General features: G+C 40.7%; 1 protein-coding gene across 1 annotated transcript; it reads right to left on the bottom strand.

The window, feature by feature from the left end:
• Positions 1-324: 324 nt before the first annotated feature.
• On the bottom strand, positions 325-16,944 carry LOC138947294 (uncharacterized). The gene is made up of 6 exons (XM_070318743.1): positions 16,850-16,944; positions 14,935-15,808; positions 5,540-5,719; positions 4,284-4,547; positions 3,339-3,598; positions 325-1,384 (listed from the first exon to the last, which is right to left on the bottom strand). Exons 2-6 carry the CDS (start codon positions 15,600-15,602, stop codon positions 417-419), a joined length of 2,340 nt encoding a protein of 779 aa, XP_070174844.1. The 5' UTR covers positions 15,603-15,808; positions 16,850-16,944; the 3' UTR covers positions 325-416.
• Positions 16,945-22,653: the final 5,709 nt, after the last annotated feature.

Here is a 22,653-nt window from a genome sequence, read left to right as displayed (position 1 = left end):
CATTTCTCTTATTCCTCTGTGAAAACTAGACATGAAAAGTAAATTTGTTTTTAACATAAAAGGGAAGTAATTACTTTTCTTTCTCTCACCCTTTCTGTCTCTGCTTTTCTGGCACACATAACGTCTTTTACAAATCCATTGAAAAAATTATGATCTAAAGATGAAAAGAGCAGATCAAATATAATGACACATATAGTCTTGTCACCCCTTCCCCCACAAATATATAAAAAGTATCCTCAGGCAATAAATCCTCTATTACTTCATGCAGACCAAAGATTGCAGTGCAAGGCTTGTGACTCTCACAATACTCCCAAGCCCCCCCCCCCCCCCCCCCTCTCCCTGTTCAAAGAATGAAAAAGAGAATTTTTTTTTACAGCATGAGATCATTTGAAAAACAGGACTAAAATACACTATTGCTATCTCATTTTCTGAAACCTTATGGGTACCTCCACAGACCAACTACTGTGTACGTCAACAGCAGTTATCTCCCCTGAATCAGAAGCCACAAAGCTGACATGAAAGTTATTGCGAGCTGGCAAATTTTGCGACGGCTTGCTCAAATGCCGCAAGCTTTTGGTCAGCTCTACGCCAAAGGTGTGTCCTTCCAATGGGTGCAGAATTCCGGTGAGAACGTTCATGTGGCATTCAAGACTACCAGACAGAGGGCTAACAAAAACTGAAAACTCTCCAAACAAGGGGCAACGATAGAGCCCTTCGTATAGTCCTACTGAAAACTTTGGGGCGGCCAGTTTTGCTGAATCCTGTGCGCTATCAGATAGATTGGACGTAAGAGCAGAGAAGAAGCTAGACCCTTGGTTTCTCTGATACGCTTGATCCCTCTTTTCAGCACGTTGCTGGTGATCCAAACCCGCTACCCTCGCCAACTTCAGAGAACTGGATTGAGAATCAGCAGCCTTTTCATCAACGTTCATCAAACTTGCAAAAATATTTCCTTTGCGGTGACCCAAGTCGACTCCTTGCAGTCCCTCCTGCTTCTTTGCATCATGGGAAACATCAGCATTAGCGAACTCTCCATCCACTCTCTCTTTGATGCCACCTTGCAGATCGCCTCCCTTGCTACCACTGGCTTGTGCTTCTTTCTTCCCATCCTCTGTTCCATCCTTGTCGGTTTCTGTTTGGTTCTTCGATTGGTCAGACACCCATGGTTTGGGGTAAAAGCAGATGGATTTCTCGTCCAGCCAGGGCTGGTAGCCTAGCAAGAGGTCAGCGGCGTAGTAGGCCAGCGACTCCACGATGGCGAAAGGTTTACTGTCCCCAGAGTAGCCGTTGATGACAGCGTAGAGAGCGACGTCTTTCTCCGGGAAGTGCCAGGCCAGGGTGTGATGGGTGTAGAGTCCCCCACCATGCCAGAAGTTCTTCAGACCTGGAAAAGAGTGGAGGAAATAATTGTATAAGGCGTGCAAAATTAATTAATAGAGTTGAACCACTATTTTAGGATCAAAACTAACTTGACAAAATATGGTCTATAAAAAGAGGGAGATTTAAAATGGGAGTCTTCTTCTTCTTCTTCTCATTGGCTAAAATGGGAGTAAATACATATGTTATAAATATAACGTTTTTAAGGGTCTCTGACTTTGTTTTTTTAAAAATTATTTCTTATTGTTTCTGTTTTTCCATTGGTTTCTTTTCAAAAGCACACACATGCACCCCCAACCAACCTATCTACCACCCTTTTACTCACCTGTCTCCACCTCCTTCCTACAAACACCCCCCCCACCTTTTTTTGTGTGAATGCATATACAGCAGTCCCTGCAATGTACGGCCCCCGGAGTGAGCGGCCACCCGCTGACATGTACGGACACATTTGCTCGGTACGGAGTGTTTTCCTTCTATATTTGCCCCCCCCCCTTAAACGGACACCTGCAAAACGTGGACACGGACACTAATTTTCGGTCCCAACAGCCGGTCATACCTGCAATGTACGGACAGACCATCGTCAAATTTTCACCACACCAAAATCGATAACAGAGCAGTCCGGCTCTTGGTACAAAGGTCACAGCCGCAAAGGCGCGATGACAGTCTCTGTTAACTTGGGTGCACGTGTACCCATCAGGAGGGGGTTAATTTGGGTCAGGAGTGGAGTACACGCACTTTCTTGCTTTCAAATGCGAAGATGCCAACATGAAACTGCACTATGCTCTTTATTCTTGTCTGTTGGACGTAAGCAACAGAAGCCACAGTCGATGAAGGCCCTCCGAGAAAAAGAGTGAAAAATCGGCCACCGTTCTCAGCATCGCGTGTCTGTGTGTAACCTCTTTCATTGACAATTAAGATACTCTTGTTTCTCAGCAGCCTTGACCAGTGAGTCGGTTACCTAATCTGTGAACCCTTCAGTTGTGTTGCTTTGTCAAAAGTTAGACACAGTCAGCTGGTTTTGCTCTGAGTGAACAGTGCAGCTGGCCTCAATTAGCCGGTGACACCTCTCTGGCCACAGCACCAAACAGTACATGGCTGGGGGGAGGGAGAGAGAGAGGGGGGGGGGAGGGGTAGCTGGCTAAACTCAGTGGGGTGTCCGGTGTCACTGCATGTCAGCAGGAAGAGCATTGGAGAGAAATAGAGAGGTGTACTCTTCCAAACAATTTCCAAGAATCAGTTGTCAGGGCTTAGGGTAGTCAGTGAGGGAGAGTGAGAGGGGTGTCTGTACAGTGTATTTCCGACTGAAGAGTGAAAAGTCACTGCCACAAGATCGGCATGCAGTCAATAAAGCCAGACAAGAAGAATGATTATGACATGCGGCTCTATCTGCTGGTTTTTATTCAAACTGGTTTTCAACGCTTATTCTCACAAAGCATCTGCACACCTGCCTCTGTGCTGTGTTTGTGTGGCTGCTTTTGTATGATGTCAGTGCATGGTGAGTGCGTTCACTGCCCTGAGGATTTATTTTATCTCTTCTTGTCAACACCATTCATACAAATGATCTTTTGCAGAACGTTTAACAAAATATTAGGAGTTGGATGTTATCGTTTAGTAGCCACAAGAAGTGGTTAGCATAGACTCAAACATGTTGTGTGTGTCTATGTGAGTGTATGGGGGAGGGGGTGGTGTGGTCACCCCTCCCGTGACCGGCCACCTGCAATGTACGGACAGGTTTGCTATGGCCCAAGGGTGTCCGTTCATGAGAGGGACTGCTGTATGCAAAACATTTTTTGGATATTTAAATGTTCATCATGTAAATGACTGTGAATTTGTTCATTTTTTTATGTTTATTTTGTATTAGGTGCTTAGAACTGTGTTAGGATTTGCGCCATATAAATACAGTCATTATTATTATTATCATCATTATCATTATTTTTATTCTTATTCTTATTATTAATTACCTCTATACTTGTTGATGAACCAAAACAGGCCATATCCCTCGCTGCGATCTTTGACCGGCCACTGGTTGCCAGACTTGTCGATTCCAGCCAGGAACATTGCCGACAGGTCAGTGTGCTTCGTCCACATGGCTGACCACAGGCCTCGGCTGATAAGCTGCCGACCGTCCGGGAGTTGACCTTTGGCAAGGTTAAACTGGAGCCACTTGGTCACATCCGATGCAGTTGTGGTCAAGAGAGCGACTGGAGATAGGGGCCCCTGACTGAAAAAACCCAGACTATAAGATTATTTAATGTAACGGGAGCACAGAAATGATTCCCTCCCCTTTACCAAACACAGTACCTCTAACCTGTATTTTAAAAGTGGATTCTCAGAACTACTTCAAGACAATACATCAAGTCAACTACGATCAAGACAAAGTAACTGTTGAATGTAGAAAAGAAGAGATCATATTCTAGAATACAAAGTTACATCTTTTTGATAATTTTAATAATCTGAAAGGAGGTAGAATGTTATTGACAATGCTCTCAGTCTCAGCAGAAATGTTAACAGAAAAAGAGGGACAAACACACGCATACACACACACACACTTACACACACACACACACACTTACACACACTTACACACACACATACATAAACACACACACACTTACACACACACGTGTACCCCTACCCAACCACCAGACACACACACACACACACTTACACACACACTTACACACACACACACACACACGTGTACCCCTACCACCAGAACCACACACACACACACACACACACACACACACACACACACACACACGTGTACCCCTACCACCAGAACCACACACACAGAAGTACCCGTTCCTCCTGACATTTGACACCCAACCACTAAGACCTGCAATGGGGAAAACAACAACAACAGCACACACACAAAAAACAAGAACATATTCAGTGAAACTTACTTGAAAATTCTAGTATCAGCTAGCGTCACAGATCCTTCGACGGGCACGTAGAGTCTGCTCACATTTTTTGCCTCAAGCTGCGAAACTTTCGTCATCGGCTTTGAGCTGAGCATGCCCAGAGGCGCAAGAAGTTTGTCGACGATCAGTTTTTCCCATGGTGCACCTCCAATTTTCTCCACAACGTGAGTGAGCAACACTGCGCCCAGATTACTGTAGAGGAAGCCTTTGCGGAATGGCACAGAAGGTGGGAGGTATTTGAGGTTTCTGAAACAGTGAGTATATAACTAATGTGGCCATTTCTGCGAAAACAGTGGCTGTGGTCAAAGTTTATTCATGTGCATCCCAAGACTGTTTTACATTACTTTTCATCTGTTTTAGTGCTAGCATTGATACTTTCTTGAACATTGAGAAATTCTGCTTGAAGTTGGAGTCGGTGAGCACAGTAAAATAATTTGCTTACATTTTGCTCCAACTTTGACCCCACGTTTCTCGAATCGGAAATGGCCACATATACATAGACACACTTGGGGTAAAGAGATGTTCACATGGACAACTTACAACCCACTTTCCATCATTTTTACCTGGTTGGAAGTTGCTCAGGAATTGCTGGGATTGAGCTGGCTGAAAGTCTGCCCTGTCAAATAATCTCCACGACTTAGTCCTGTTTTAGCAGCGACTCCAAAATTCTCTACTTTGGCTGTAACTCTCTCCGCTAGCTCTCGCAAATGGTTTACCCTGACAATCTCTATGGTTTGAGGCTATGAGTGCATGCCCATCATCTTTTTCATATATCTCAGGGCTAGGTTGGACAATTCTTCAACTGTTGGCTGAAGAAATTAGAATGACCGTTGCGCTGTTCACATGGGGAGCGATTTTCAACCAGCTTACTTTCGAAACGTTTTTACGAAAGTTCGTTGAAAGTCGATTGTAAATCTGTCATATGAACAGCACAATTTGGAACAAGAAGTAACTGAACCGCCTGAAATCACATCAAATTCTAATTTCTGGAATTTTACTACAGTAGTACATTAATCTCTTAGTCTTAATACTGGAAATCAAATCAACAGCTGGACCAACTTTTTGTTTGACCCGCTGCTTCTACACAAACAAAACATTATCACCGTATTTAGATTTAAATCCGTTGTCAGGTGATACAGTCTTAATGACCAGTTTCTGAGGAGTGAGGATTTGTATTGCAAAGAAATCCCGATTTAGAAAATGTCAATAGAATATTTGAGTGTCTATCATGGGCTCACCTAACCACATCCGCTCTTGTCCAGGCGTCTGGGTAAGTTGTGCGGACAGCCAGGTTTCCGCTGGACAGGCCTGAGCGATGGGACAGCAGGTCTCGCAGAGTCACCTCCCTTGTCAGCTCTTCTGTTGCCAGCTGAAGGTCGGGGCCCAAGATGTCTGCCACTCGTGTGTCCAAAGTGACGCTGCAAGTGCAACACAGGCATTGATTTAAAAGAAGGTTTACAGTGATGTGTTCCTTAAGAATACTCATTATAAAACATATTTATGGAACAACAACAAAAACACACACACACAAATAAAAAAAATAAAAAAAGTTACTTTCAACACTGACATGAGTAAATTTGAAGTTCTTCAGGAAGACCATGCAGAATCCCAATCAACCTCAAAGCATGAAGAGATTCAGTGAGCCCCAAACATTTAATACCTGGTGAATTAAAGCATGTATACAGATACATTGTACAGTCAAACAAAATATATACATGTTACAAGTTCTTGTCTGTCTCTCTTTCCCCCTTTTCTCTCTTTAACACACACACACACACACACACACACACACACACACACACACACACACACACACACACACACACACACACACACACACACACCCAAAACAGATATAAAACTTAGAGACCTGCTTCTACTCTAGAAGTAACAAGTCGCGTAAGGCGAAATTACTACATTTAGTCAAGCTGTGGAACTCACAGAATGAAACTGAACGCACTTCATTTTTTCACAATGACCGTAGTCCGCCGCTTGTGCAAAACGGAGTGAAACTGACAAGCCTGTTCAGTGCGGTAGTGGTTTCACTGTGCTGCATAGCACGCTTTTCTGTACTTCTCTTCGTTTTAACTTTCTGAGCATGTTTTTAATCCAAACATATCATATCTATATGTTTTTGGAATCAGGAACCGACAAGGAATAAGATGAAATTGTTTTTAAATCGATTTCGGAAATTTTATTTTGATCATAATTTTCATATTTTTAATTTTCAGAGCTAGTTTTTAATCCAAATATAACATATTAATTTATATGTTTTTGGAATCAGGAAATGATGTAGAAACATTAAGATGAACATAAATTTGGATCGTTTTATATAAAAAAAATGTTATTACAATGTTCAGATTTTTAATGACCAAAGTCATTAATTCATTTTTAAGCCACCAAGCTGAAATGCAATACCGAAGTCCGGCCTTCGTCGAAGATTGCTTTACAAAAATGTCAATCAATTTGATTGAAAAATGAGGGTGTGACAGTGCCGCCTCAACTTTTACAAAAAGCCGGATATGACGTCATCAAAAGTATTTATCAAAAAAATGAAAAAAACGTCCGGGGATATCATTCCCAGGAACTCACATGTCAAATTTCATACAGATCGGTTCAGTAGTTTGGTCTGAATCGCTCTACACACACACACACGCACAGACAGACAGACAGACACACACATACACCACGACCCTAGTCTCGATTCCCCCTCTATGTTAAAACATTTAGTCAAAACTTGACTAAATGTAACAAGTCGCATAAGGCGAAAATACAACATTTAGTCAAGTAGCTGTAGAACTCACAGAATGAAACGGAACGCAATGCAATTTTTCAGCAAGACCGTATACTCGTAGCATCGTCAGTCCACCGCTCATGGCAAAGGCAGTGAAATTGACAAGAAGAGCGGGGTACTAGTAGTTGCGCTGAGAAGGATAGCACGCTTTTCTGTACCTCTCTTCGTTTTAACTTTCTGAGCGTGTTTTTAATCCAAACATATCATATCTATATGTTTTTGGAATCAGGAACCGACAAGGAATAAGATGAAAGTGTTTTTATTTATTTTTTTTTTTTATTTTTTTTTTTTTTTTAACATTTTATTTCCTTTATATACACATAAACATAGAATAGCATACACCATACACCGAGTTTGTCAACAAAGCGCATACACACGTACATACCTAGACAAGACGCAGACATAGACAGTAGGGTGGGATGTTGAAGAGACAGGGGATATGGAAGGGGGGGGGGGGGAACGAGGTTGTGAGGGGGGAGGGGGGGGGTTGTAACTGAGGTTGGGGGAGGGGAGGGGGGTAGGTGGGGGCGGTGGTCACAATTTAGCCTCCAAGTATACATGGGGTTTAATTATCGGCATAAGAGTATTGTATAACCTGTTATGAGTAAATGGGTCAGGGGGTATCACATTCAAAAATGTTCATACGAAATCAATCAATACAATTATCCTATAGCATCAATGAAAAAAGTGTCTATATAAACACCACTCTTTTTCAAATTTACCATAATAATTATTTACACTAGCATTATACTTTTCGATCAAAAACCTTTGTTTAGCAATTTTCACAAAAACATTTAGTGTTGGGACTGTCTTATTTAATTTGGCTCCAAATATACTTTGTTTGGCAAGGAGAATAAACAAATCAAAAACAGCATCCGTATGAAAGTTGTCTAAATACCCTAAAATGACTAGCTCTTTTGACAAATTCAAATTACTGCAATGTGTGAAATTTTGACATAACCATTCTGTGAAATCAGACCAGAAAAGCTTAACTCTTGTGCACTCCCAAAACAAATGTTCTAAGGTTTCCTCTTCCTGTGTACAAAAGCTACATAGTGATGTGTCAGAAATTTTCATCAAAAATAACAGGCGTTGAGTGGGAAAAATTCTATGCAGTATTCTATATTGGAACCACCTTAGGTATGTGTCTTGTGTAGTTCGCCTTATTGTCAGAAATACCTTTCCAACATTTACATCAAAATTCAATAAATTAGCCCATTTTTCCATGCACTGTAGATTGCCATCATTTTTCACAAGATGGGTATATATATGTTTTACTCCACCTTTAGCTATTTGTTTCCATACAACATCATCACCAATATGAAAAACATTGTTTAAAACTGCATCTAACTTTAGTCTTTTATGAAAATTCTTAACTGAGCGCATAACGCCCTCGAAAAAGACAAAATTCAGTTGTAAATTTGGATGTTTCAATTTAAAATCGTTATATGACAAAAACCCATCGGCTCTCATCAAGTGACCGACTGTAATAATGCCGTTTTCCATCCAATTCCTGTTAAAAATAACCTTTTTATCTATGCAAATATGTACATTATAATACAGACGCTCTGAAGCAAAATCACTCAAGGAGATGGGGACACATTTGCATGCAAAATGTTTATAATGTTTGAAAACATCTCTCCAGAAAGGATTCTGAACTCTTTGCATCAATATGTTTCCAAACTCACCTCCTCTTTTGTGAATGTTATGTACAAGTGGACACAGAGCTTTCAGAAGTTTAGTTACTTTTCCTTCACTACAAAGGACTCGCTGTAACCATGATATCTTCAGAGCTGACAAAAAGCATTTCAAATCCACCATTTTAAGCCCCCCCTCTTCAAACGACTGATATGTTGTTGTTCTCTTTATTCTATCTTTCTTACCATTCCATAGAAATGAAAAAAATAACCTATTCAAATCAAACAAAAACTTATCATCAGGGTCAGGTAAACTCATAAACAGATGAGTTAACTTAGACAGCGCCAAACTCTTAATAACTGTTATTTTTCCAAAGGGTGTTAAATTTCTTCTGGACCAGGACCTGAACAAATTCTCAATTTCTACCAATTTATGTTCATAATTAAGGGGTATAATGTCATCTAAGTTGACTGAAAAAACAATGCCAAGAACTTTAAATGTTACAGGGTTCCAACTGAGCATAAGTTCCGGCATAAATTTAATATTACAATTTGCATGTGAGCCTATCCAGACTGCCGTAGTTTTCTCATAGTTCATTTTCAGACCGGATATCGAGGCAAATTGCTTCAAAACGTTCATACATGCACAAAATGATTGTTTTGAACCATCCAGAAACAGGGCGGTGTCATCTGCAAACTGGGATATTAATATTTCATCATCTGCCACCTTTATACCTTTTATCTCTGTACTCTGGCGGATCATAATGGACAGAAATTCGGCACATATTAGATATAAATAAGGTGACAATCTCCTTGTCTGGTACCTCTTTGTACATCAAACCAACTGGAATATTTACCATTCACAGAAACACATGATCTAATATTATTATAAAAAGTGAAAATCCATCTTTTAATGTCATCACCGAAGTTGAATTTGCACAAACATTTATCAATGAAGGACCAAGAAACGCTGTCGAAAGCTTTTTCAAAGTCAATGCACATCAAGAGGCCACGTATGTTATGCTTATTCACATAAAATAGAGTATCATATAATAACCTTATGTTTTGGCCAATGTACCTTCCTTTAATAAAGCCTGTCTGATCTTCATGGATCAAGTTTGGTAACACAGACTTTAACCGTTCAGCAATACAGGATGAAGCAATCTTATAAACTACATTCAACAGTGTAATGGGTCGCCAATTTTTCAAAAAACTTTTATCCTTTCCATCCTTTGGTATACAGGTAATAACTCCCTGTCTCTGGGTGATAGACATCTCTCCCTTTTCAAAGCTACAATTCAGGGATCTCAAGAGAAAGGAACAGAGATCTTTAAAAAAGAACTTAAAAAACTCAGCTGAATACCCATCTGAACCAGGACTTTTGTCGTTATTTAACCGTTTTATAACTGCCATAATTTCTTGCATGGTAATTTTCCCTTCCAAACAATCTCTTTCTTCATTGGAGAGTGCTGGGTGTTCTAAGTTTTCATCAATCGATTCATTTACCAAATTTGTGTCTCTTGTGGAATACAATTCTTCATAAAAACACTTGACCTCATTACATATAAGGTCACTATCATGTATAACCCCGTTCTCAGTCTGTACAAAACACATTGCTTTCTGCACATAATTCCTTTTTTCCAGGTTACAAAAATAATTGGTATTCTTCTCACCATCACAAATCCACCTGGCACGTGATCTCACAATAATACCATCAACTCGCTTCTGCCGCACCTCACACAAATCTCGCTTCTTCTGTTCTAACAACTGTACATTACTTTCATTCACCTGATTCTCCAAACATACAATCTCAGCAAGGATTTCTCTTTCTTTCCTATCACTTTCTCTCTTTTTATGTGAGGCGTAGGATATACATTTACCTCTTATCTCCAGCAAAATCATTTCAAAAAATAATTGATCATTAATCATCAACACCAAATCTTCATCCTCAATCAAATGTATATTATTTCTGTCATAAACAGGTACAGCATATTGTATTTTCAAATCTAATATCACTTGCTTAACTAATCCAACAAATGTTATATCTTTTAATAGTGAGTTATTAAACTTCCATAGTGGTCGGTGTCTTTTTACAATGTCAGTATTAAAACATAAAGATACAGGTGAATGATCCGAGTTATAACTGGGCATAATATCAACACCATTAACAATTAATCCCAATTGTTCAGATGTTAAAAAATAATCCAGTCTACTTCTTTGTACACCACTAAATCTTCGCCAGGTATATTTTCTTAAACCGGTGTGCAGATTTCTATAAATATCTACAAGATTCAACTGTTCCATCATATCTAACATCTTTTTCCTACTTCTCATTTTATACACTTTCGAAGGATGATTAGAATCAATCTTAGGATCAATTGCAATGTTCCAGTCCCCTCCAATCACAATACAGTCATTATCAAATGAAACAATATTATCCATCAGGTTTTCAAAAAACTCAGGGTGGTCACCAGTGCTTGGGCCATATACATTCCCCAGAGTAAATCGTTTATTCAACATTTCTATATCAATCAAAATATATCGCCCCTCTGGATCTCTCACAACATTATGAAGTTTATATTCAAAGTTATTTTTAAATAACACAGCAACTCCTCTGCTTGCAGTACTATTTCCTGCCACAATACATTCAAACCCCCATTGTGATCTGATCATATTTTCTTGTTCAATTGTCCAGTGCGTTTCCTGTAGTAGAAATACATTACCCTTGCTTTTTCTCAACAAATCAAAAACATCTTTTTTCTTTCTAAAATCTCCTAAACCATTTACATTAAAAGTAACAATATTTAATAATTCACACATAGCCATCTTCAAATTTAATTTCCATTTCATACAAGACTGTACATTCGATGCAAATCAAACACAAACATGTCAGCTTGCATGCTGGACAAATTCGACAACACACCTGACATACCAAACTGTCAACACGGACAACAACACTTCGAGTAACTTCGAGTAACTTCCAATGCATACATAGAAACAAGCACTGCATTCGAGTTGATTTGTGGTGCTGCAGGTGAACATTTACATCGTGTGCATGATTCCGACATAACAAGGAATAAATCACCGAATGAACAGGTACAGTTTTGTTGTGACCACCGTCTTACATACTCAAGGGACAGGAAGGGGGAAGTAGTGGGGGGGGCTGACACAACACAGCAGGGGAAACGACACACAGACTGGTTGCAACGACAACAAACAACACGCACCATACACACACATCTAAACATATACATACTGTAAGTACTCAGCGCTCTCTCGTGACCAGTTTATGTCCATTAGACAAGCTGGAATGTTATCAGTTCCATGCCGCGTTCGACGTTCGCCATTTACACACTACAACGAGTGACAACAACACGCGCAATTCCATTGGCTGTAGTGACGTTGAAGTCACATGACATCTTTGTTTATAAAGATCGTGTACTACACGTGGCTGCAGATTTTGTCGACTTCTGGTTCGAGATTACCTAGTGTTGCGAGGAGCGGGTGGAGGGGGTAGAGGTAGATGGGTTGGTAGACTTTGGGCTGGCGACACGCACGCGCTCTAGGTCGGACAGCTTTGTGATAAGATGGATTCTGTTGTCGTCATCTTTAGCGAAAATCTTGCCGTCAGATGTCCAGGCACTCTGTATTCCCGGACGATCAGCGGCTTGTCGGTACAGAGTGTAGTTTGGCTTGGTCAAGTCCTCCACAATCACCACTTTCGGCTTGGCACCTTTCAGCAGGCGTCGGTTGCGTACTACTTCTTGCTTGGTTTTCCTGGAGAGAAACTTCACAATGATGGGCCGGTTTCTTCCTGCCTGTCTCTTGCCAACTCGATGTGCAGCCTCAATCAGATCTGGCGTAATGTGTGTCAACTTTAGCTGTTCATGCAAGACTGTTAGCACTTTCTTTTCGCTTTCCTCCGCAGATTCAGGATTTTCTTTTGATTCATCAACAAACAACAGTTTTAAGTTGCTGCGAGTGTTTTTAAATTGATTTGGAAAATTTAATTTTGATAATAATTTTTATATATTTAATTTTCAGAGCTTGTTGTTAATCCAAATATAACATATTTATATGTTTTTGGAATCAGAAAATGATAGAGTAAGATGAACGTAAATTTGAATCGTTTTATATATTTTTTTTTTATTTTTACAATTTTCCGATTTTTAATGACCAAAGTCATTAATTAATTTTTAAGCCACCAAGCTGAAATGCAATACCAAAGTCCGGGCTTCGTCGAAGATTACTTGACCAAAATTTCAACCAATTTGGTTGAAAAATGAGAGCGTGACAGTGCCGCCTCAACTTTCACGAAAAGCCGGATATGACGTCATCAAAGACATGTATCAAAAAAAAGAAAAAAACGTTCGGGGATATCAATCCCAGAAACTCTCATGTCAAATTTCATAAAGATCGGTTCAGTAGTTTGGTCTGAATCGCTCTACACACACACACACGCACAGACAGACAGACAGACACACACATACACCACGACCCTAGTCTCGATTCCCCCTCTATGTTAAAACATTTAGTCAAAACTTGACTAAATGTAAAAAGCAACAACACAGCAGAAAAATAGCACATCAATACATTTATGAAATTATCAATTATAATTTATATATAGGATCAGGTTCTATCCATGCATCATTTTCTAATTCTGTGCACCAATCAGGCATGTGCAGGGGAATCCCTTAAAAGACCTTAGGCCAAAAAGAAAAATATGTCTGTTTCCGGTAACCCGACCGACCCTATTTTTAAGCGCCGACACTAAAGTTTTTTTCCCGCTTTTCGCACACAAAAAAAAAAAAGTATACTTTATTTAGTTTCAATATATCTAGGTCAAAAACATGTGCTAAATAATTGTAAGTAAATTAAGGAAGCGTTTAAAAGAAAAAAACCAAAAAAACTTAAAAAGACGTTAACAAAACGTAAGAAAAGGGCTGTCGCGATATAACCTTCGTGGTTGAAAACGACGTTAAACACCAAATAAAGAAAGTAAGAAAAGGGTTAAAAAAAAAACACAAAAAAATTTTTACAAAAAAAACACACCGACCGACCCTAGTTTTTTCGGTGATGTAACCAGAAACAGACATATTTTTCTTTTTGGCCTTAAACAAAAACACTGAGAAAATCAGATCTGATTAAAAAGGAGCAAGTGTTAAATATATAGGGGGATCTTCAAAAAGGTGTAATCAAGCAAACCAATTAAGATTAGGAAACAGTTAACTATACAGTGGAACCCCCCTTTTAAGACCTCCAAAAATCTGAGAAAATGGGGTCTTGAAGAGGAGGGAGTCTTAAATTGGGGGGCCTTAACTCATTGTCTCCCAGGTACGGATATATAATATATATATGTCGTGCCGAATTCACGGAATTGCCGAATTCGCGGAATCGGCAACATTTTTGCCCATTTCGCGTAATCGGCAAAACGCTGCCCATTACGTGAAATCGGCAGCGTTTTGCCGAAAATGCGGAAAGGCTTCTAAAATTTGCCCATTTCGCAAAAGCGACAGCCAGTCTGTTACTTTTTGTGTCACCAGAACATTGCATTAACATTGCTTTACCTCCCTACCATGTTTTTTATGGTCTATGTTGGTCTGTGTCGAGCATAACTCCGGAAATGCACGAAAACTACACTTTCTGCAATAACTTGCCATAACTTATCGATTATTGCAATATCTATCCATTTGAGTATCTAGTTGTCTAAGTGTGATGATATCCCAGGCATTTGAGAACTTTAAAACCAAAAAGTGGCTGCCGATTTCGCAAAATGGGCAAATTTTAGAAGCCTTTCCGCGTTTTCGGCAAAACGCTGCCGATTTCGCGTAATGGGCAGCGTTTTGCCGATTACGCGAAATGGGCAAAAATGTTGCCGATTCCGCGAAGTCGGCAATTACGTGAATTCGGCACGACATATATATATATCCGTACCAACTCATATGGCTCTATCTGACCTGGTACGGATAAATCCGTACACACAGTCACTTTAGTCGCTTCCTGTAACGTCGATCTAACGCCTACATTCCATCGTGTTGATATAACAGTTGCTACACAGTTTCTACAATTCTGAGTGACCTGCTGCAGCACAGCTGGTCTCGGCTAAAAAAAAAACTTGGTCAACATAGGTGGGGTAGAAAGTGTTAAAAGAGCGGTTCCACTGTATCCAGTCTGACTTGCATACAAGTAGTGATGAACTTACTTGCTAGACTTCTCACTGATAAGGACCGCTAGGAGTTGTCCGAGAAATGTTTTACTGATGGAATTCAGCAAAAACTTGGTGTCCGTGGTAACAGGTTGCCTGGCAGCCATGTGTGCCATTCCAATGGGTATTTTCGCAGAATTCTTCCCCTTCACAAGCACAATCGACATTCCAGGAACTTCGTGACATTTAGACACCTCTTGTGCTGCTGCTTCCACCATTTCTGCAATTTTGTTCAACTTGGTCTGTTCTTGTAAACTGACAATATCAGACTTGCTCACGTCTGGTAGCTCGTTCTCAAAGTGTTGGGAATCAAACTTGATGTTGTTGTCTTTTCCTGCGAAACGTTTCCCCATCTCTTCAAAGAAGGTGGCATGATACTCGGAGACTGCTTTTTGCTCAACAGCTTTCTTCGCAACGTTACGCACAACAGCTGCAGGTGGTTTGACTATGGGGTGCTTTGTATGAGAGGCGGTTTCATCCGGGGATCCGAAGGGATTTAAGAGGTACGTGACGAGTATGAAAGCAGCCAGGAAGAGACCAAAACGCAAAAGCTGGCGCTGAGAACGGAAAATGTTTCCAAACATCCATCGCTGCAAAGAGGAGACCGTCTCCCCACTAAGAATGTCAGATGAAGCTGACAATGTTCTTGTATGTCTCATGGCCATAATTGTTGGTGAAAATTGTCTTCCCTCTTGATTTCAACTTTTCTTCTCGTCTTTGTCCTATACTTGATCGTTCAGTGATTTACTTTTTGTTTTAAAGTCTCCGGCTGTTTCCTAAACAGACAGAAATTATTCAACTCTATGTCCAGGATGCCATATTGGCTTTGTAACTATACTGCGTTGCCCTGTTTATTCTTAGTCAAGGTATTCTGCAACAATCAATCAAATTACATGTATCAAAACAATATGCATAATTTTCATCTTGCACGTGATATTCTTTGCTTCAAAGAACAAGAACAAAAGGATGGGTGTGTGTGTTGGAAGGGGGTGGGGTGTGTGTGTGTGTGTGGGGGGGGTATATGGGAGACCAGCAATTGTATCTTTAAAGTCTTTAGAGCTGTGGGCATGAATAATCTAGTAAATTACAACCAGCATGTGACAAAAAAGTTGGGGTACTTGTACAGCCGCAAGAGCTCTGACAGTGACATTTTAAATCTTGATAATCTGTCCTTAAATATGTCACTGCAGTCATACTTCTGTTAACATAAGTCAAGTCAAACACTTTCTATCGTGGACAACAGGAAAGCTTAAGCATTTTGCTATTAGTGCATTCTGGTAATCTTGAACTTTAGCGTGTTAAATTCATAGCTCAGAATTCAGAGGCATTTAAGTCTCCAAATTTGTACAACCTGCACTTGTAATCATAACAAGTCAATTTAGATCCCTTTGAAGTTACGGAATGAACTCCGATGAACTGTACGAATGCATTTCGCTTACAGAGAACAAGGGAGACAACTCTTTTGTGTAAATGATGTCCCATGGTTGACAACGTACGCCATTTTCGGTGCATTTTCGTCGATTGAACAACCAAATTAATTAATTATGCTTAAGTTTGGAGCTCAATCCGTCAATTAATTTCACGACAAATGTTCTTTGGCTTGCTTACATGGACTTGTATCAAAAATAAGTCAAGAAATGAGAATGTCACTGGATTCTGAGCTATGAATTTAACACACTAAAGTTCAAGATTACCTGCATTCGTTCACTTTATAGTTCAATGGGAGCAAATAATTATGAAATAACCTCGAACTCGAAGCTCTTCACCTCGCAAAAACTGATGGCAGAAAATATTGCAAATCACAAATATTTGCACAACAAAATCATTCGTTCTCCGACTGAATTCTGAGTCTTATTTTCATCCCTTAGTGTTCAAAGCTAGAAGATTTCAAAGACTGGTTAGATCTACTCACCTGGACAAAGTTCAGGTGCCACGAAGGAATGTGTGCCACAGGCGCTGGAGACTTGCAGAAAGTGCGTTCCCGGTATCGACGGACAACAAAACACACGTAAGCTTTAGCCACTTCCTGAGAAAAAGTCGGTCTAAATAAGAACGTTCCATTTGAGGATCTGAAATTGTTCTCACTCTTCACTGAGTGAGAGAGCCGCGTTCTCTCTCCGTGTGTGTGTGTGTGTGTGCGTGTGTGTGGTGTCTTAGACTTGGTGTCTGATTCTGTCGTGTGTGTGTGTGTGTGTGTGTGTGTGTGTGATAACTGAAGCGTATTGGACACGAGGGTCATAAAAAAAACTGCCGAAATGATGCCTCAGCTTTTGCTCTTAGTGGTCAGTGACACGGAATGAACACTGACAAGACAAAGAGATGAACGCTGTTGCAGCAAGCAACTTTTTGCGCACAGACTTTGATACTTTGACTATATATGATACTTTGACTATGATGATGTTCAGCAGATGAACAGCCTAGATCGAGACACCCTATTTTGAATTCGGCACAATCATCTCAGGAGCATGTTTGATCTTTCTAGTGTATGTTTGACATCAAAACACTAACCTCGACAAAGTTCTAAGACAGGGGACACTCCGGCGTTACGGTCTTACAAGTGTCTTTATGTTTGTTGTATTACGCAGGCTAAAAACGTTGTTTCTTTTTTTCTTCTGGGACCCAAGCCTTCTTTAGCCGCTACGGCCACATCTGCACAATGATCATGTGGTCTTTCACAATCGAGCACCCCGACTGACTAAAGTCACATCCTCCCCCCCCCCCCCCCCTCCCCTTCCCCTCTCCGGCTATATCAAGTTATGCTTTTCACACGCCTGTGTGTGTGTGTGTGCGTCAGTGCGTGTGTGTGTCAGGGTTACTTGGCCAAGAATCAATTAATAGGGGGGGGGGGGGGGGCGGTATACTAATTAAGTAGCGGAAGTGCAATGCGGCCTTCGGTTCAGTCGTCAAACCGGCCAAACCTTGGCCAAGCGAAGGACAAACAAGACTGAGTGAGGTTGGTCAGCGAATCAGGGCGCGGTCATGTTGTTGAACATTGTTTCGAGGGAGGTACTATAGGTGTGTGTCAAATTGTGTACAATAACTGAATCAGTAGCGGTAGGTAGTATTTTCATGATAATAGGGATTTTAACCATGGTGAGAAAGACGATAGCAGACAGGCAGAATGTAACCGGAAGCTGTTTGAGAAGAGGAGGAGGACCCGCTTCCGGAATAGACGGTTTTCGGAAATAACTCCATCGGGTTTTGATGGTATTAGTAGTAGCAGGAGTAGTAGTTATATGGACGGGGAATGTCACAGTTTCCCATAAGCCTCACGGCTTTAAAAGTCCGATCGCATTTATGGAAGTTTTTCATGTCTGTCATGTTTAACATGCTCAAGATCGTTTTTCAGTTTTAATCGTAATATACAGGGTGACCCAAAATGAGTGCAACCCATAAAAGTACTCACAACTGCTACAAATGTGAATGGATTGAGTTTATTTTTAACACACATCAACGTAAGATGATAACAATTAAGTTCTGAAAGTTGGAGTCATTTCGGTTGGGTGGTCCACATGTTAGCGACGTTGAAGGATATGCTCCAAATGTCCACCGCGTTGACGGAGACACTCCTGAATGCGCCCGATTTCTCTTTGTGGGTTTATTTGAAAGACCACGTCTATGAGGACAACCACCAGACAATCATGGACTTGAAAGCTGCAATAACAACAAAGATCAGGAGGATTCCAGGGGCGCGTGGTGGACAATTTTGCACGGCGCATTCAACGCGGTGGACACTTTTGGAGCATATCCTTCAACGTCGCTAACATGTGGACCACCCAACCGAAATGACTCCAACTTTCAGAACTTAATTGTTATCATCTTACGTTGATGTGTGCTAAAAATAAACTCAATCAATTCACATTTGTAGCAGTTGTGAGTACTTTTATGGGCTGCACTCATTTTGGGTCACCCTGTATTTATACAATGACTCAATAATAATTGTTTCGACGGATGCAGTGGCGTGGTGGTAAGGCGTCGGCCTCCTAATCGGGAGGTCGTGAGTTCGAATCCCGGTCGCTGCCGCCTGGTGGGTTAAGAGTGGAGATTTTTCCGATCTCCCAGGTCAACTTATGTGCAGACCTGCTAGTGACTTAACCTCCTTCGACCAAGTACGCACGGAAAAGATCCTGTAATCCATGTCAGAGTTCGGGGGGGTTATAGAAACACGAAAATACCCAGCATGCCTCCCCCGAAATCGGCGTATATGCTGCCTGAATGGCGGGGTAAATACGGTCATACACGTAAAAATCCACTCGTGCTAAAAACATAAGTGAACGTGGGAGTCTAAGTCCATGAACGAAGAAGAAGAAGAAGAAGAAGAAGAAGAAGAATTGTTTCGTTGTTGAGAAAATTCTTGAAAGTGTCAGTATTGGGTGCACGTTTCACAACATCTGAGTGAGTTCCATAAAGGTACACCTCTATTTTAGAAAAAAAAACACATTGTTCTCTCATTTTTGTCTGATTAAACTCAACAAAGATCTTATCAGTGATATTCCTTGTTGAATCGGAGGTACACTTTTAAAAAAAATGTTTCGACTTCGATATCATCGATACCCTGAAATATTGTATGTGTTTGTATCAAATCTCCTCTTAGTCTCCTTGATTTTATAGTTGGAAAATCCAGTGCTTTCAATCTGTTCACATATGACATGATATTCTTGAACCCTTTAATCAACCTTGTGGCCCTTCAGTCTTTGGACCTTTTCCAGAGCTGCCGACTGTCTCTTTAGAGTATGGACGCCACACGACATTGGCTTGCATTCGTAATAGACGCTTTCACAGTTCCGTGAAAACACTTGAAAGGCTCAAAGAAGATCGCTCTCCTCCGTATGCGCGCGCAACCATTTTCGCGGTCTTACCGGAAGTCGAGTAGGCGCCATACCTACTCAGATGTAGAGTGGGATAGACAGGAGTTCACTGGCACAGACCGACGAATCACTGGATGCAAAATTAAACTCTGGAAAACCATGATTGTCGGTTCACAGTTCCCTTTACTTCCTGTTCCTCTCCTCGCCAACCCAGCCCGAAGGCCGGTGTCACGATTTCATCTTTCGCCTGTGTACATATTTCCCCCTCGACTGACATATACTCAAGACTGAAATGTTGTTTCCTGGTAAAATTAAGAAGTGAAATTATGTATGGACGAAAAGCATGTCAGTTTCTTGCATGTGAAGAAAATTGGTGGTAAAATTTAATAGATTTCACCCCCAAAATCGAATTCGTCGAAAACGTGTCCTGAGTGGTTACGTCCCTTGAGTTAGAAGGAAAACATTTTAGGATGAATCAAATTTCTAAGTTAAAGGCACAGTAAGCCTCCCGTAGACCATCACAGAGCTCCCCGAGCGTCTAAATACAGTACAAGCATACTTCCATTTGAACGCTCACCGAACGGGAACATCCTGGCTGCTTTCTGTCGAGCGTGAGACATTTTCCAAGAATTTATTTTCGTGGACTTGGCCCTGAAGAACAATGGCGCCTCGTTTTTGCGCTAGACCTAACTTTTAAAATCTAAATAATAAATTGACAGCTTGTTACACAAACATTCTTTAATCATAAAAGAATTCGTTTTTCATCAAGACAAGATCAGAACAATTCGAAGTTGTGAAAGTTTAAAAAAAGAAAAGCCCGGAAGCAGGGTCACGCAAGGGTCGTGGCAGACGACGGTTCGTTATCAGTGCAAATCGCCGTTCCGACCTCTCAACAGTCAAAAGCCATCGTTAGAGTTCTTGTGAACCACAGCCGTTGTTTCGTGCATAAAAAACGTGTTATTGTAGATAAGCTCACGTCGAGTCGCATTCAAATGACTAACTATGACGACTGCATTGTGAAAAGGGAAAACTGGATCACACGGGTTCACGATGGCTCAGGGGTAAGATAAACCACGCAAAAATAAATTCTTTGAAAATTGTTCGCTCTTTACGGAGGGCACCTAGGATGTTCTCAATTGGTGAGTGTTTAAATGAAAGGGTGTTTGTACTGTGTGTAAAAGCCTGACCGTATCTGTGATGGTTTACGGGAGGCTTACTCTGCCTTTAAATAAAACAAATTGGTTGGACAAATTTGGCCCCATGAATGTAAGGTACACAAGGTCGCTCATCAATACTATCGAAGGGTGTTTTTTTGTTCAGTGTAGAGTTTATACTAGATCAACGAGGCCGAGAAGCGAAATATCAACACGGCGAAAGATGAAAACGTCACACCGGGACCGAGGCCACACCGATAGTACAATGCAGTCTACATCATGCTGTCTATGAAAACAGAGTACAAAACAAGTTCGTCTTCTCTCATGTTCTGTCAGTCTGGACAGTTCTAACACAACAGTTCTCAAATCCGTTCTGCCAAAAATCTCAAACACTATCATGTACATAGAAATGGGTTGGGTCAAGGCCACCAATCAGAAGTTAGCTAACAAGACTGATATCGCATCGCATTGGTCAAACAAGTAAGCACATCTCAATCTTACAAACACACACGGCAGAACACGCACCCTGAAAGAAAAAAGCGACATTCTAACACCCTTTTAACGAGGCTTTGATCTGAGCGCTCCAAACAACAACAAAAGAACATACTACCACGGACCTACATTCTACTTAAAAATTAATTAACGACTTTGGTCATTAAAAATCTGAAAATTGTAAAAAAAAATAAAAATTTATAAAACGATCCAAATTTACGTTTATCTTATTCTCCATCATTTGCTGATTCCAAAAACATATAAATATGTTATATTCGGATTAAAAACAAGCTCTGAAAATTAAATATATAAAAATTATTCTCAAAATTAAATTGTCCAAATCAATTTAAAAACACTTTCATCTTATTCCTTGTCGGTTCCTGATTCCAAAAACATATAGATATGATATGTTTGGATTAAAAACACGCTCAGAAAGTTAAAACAAAGAGAGGTACAGAAAAGCGTGCTATCCTTCTTAGCGCAACTACTACCCCGCTCTTCTTGTCAATTTCACTGCCTTTGCCATGAGCGGTGGACTGACGATGCTACGAGTATACGGTCTTGCTGAAAAATGGCATTGCGTTCAGTTTCATTCTGTGAGTTCGACAGCTACTTGACTAAATATTGTATTTTCGCCTTACGCGACTTGTTTTCTCTCTTCTTTTACTTCCAGACCTTTCATCATCACTCACGGCCACTGGTCAGAACAGGCCACTAGACACTGACACCGTGACCATTCCAGATTTCCCGGTTCTCCGTGATCACAACGCAACTGTTGACCAGTCCTGTTCCTACCGTCCAGAATCACCACAGGAGAAAACCAACGTGCCATTCATCGTAAGATTTTTGTTTTGTTTTGAAAATTAGTGCCTTATTCTAGCTTTGCAAAAAACGAGAAAGTGTCTTTGACAGATACCATCCAAATAATACATTATGAAAACAAGTGCAAGTTCATTTCTACTCATCAGGGGCGGATCTGGGGGGGGTGCAATGGGTGCAATTGCACCCCCCCCCCCCCCCCCCCAGCGGGACAACAAAAACAAAAAACAAAAAAAAAGAAGACAAAAAAAAAGAAGAAAAATGTATCACCTGAAAATAGCACTTTACACGCTCAGATTGCACCAGATTGCACAATTTTGCTTCCTTTTTAAAAAAAAATTCCGGGGGGGCATGCCCCCGGACCCCCCTAGCATGCTCGGCGCTTCGCGCCATCGGTTCGGCGCTTCGCGCCTTCGCTGATAAGATACAAAAAACAAAAAAAA

This window comes from Littorina saxatilis, linkage group LG14 (assembly GCF_037325665.1).
Source record: "Littorina saxatilis isolate snail1 linkage group LG14, US_GU_Lsax_2.0, whole genome shotgun sequence".
Taxonomy (NCBI): domain Eukaryota; kingdom Metazoa; phylum Mollusca; class Gastropoda; order Littorinimorpha; family Littorinidae; genus Littorina; species Littorina saxatilis.
Note: the sequence above shows the minus strand (reverse complement) of the source record. Positions and strands in the feature narration are given on the sequence as shown.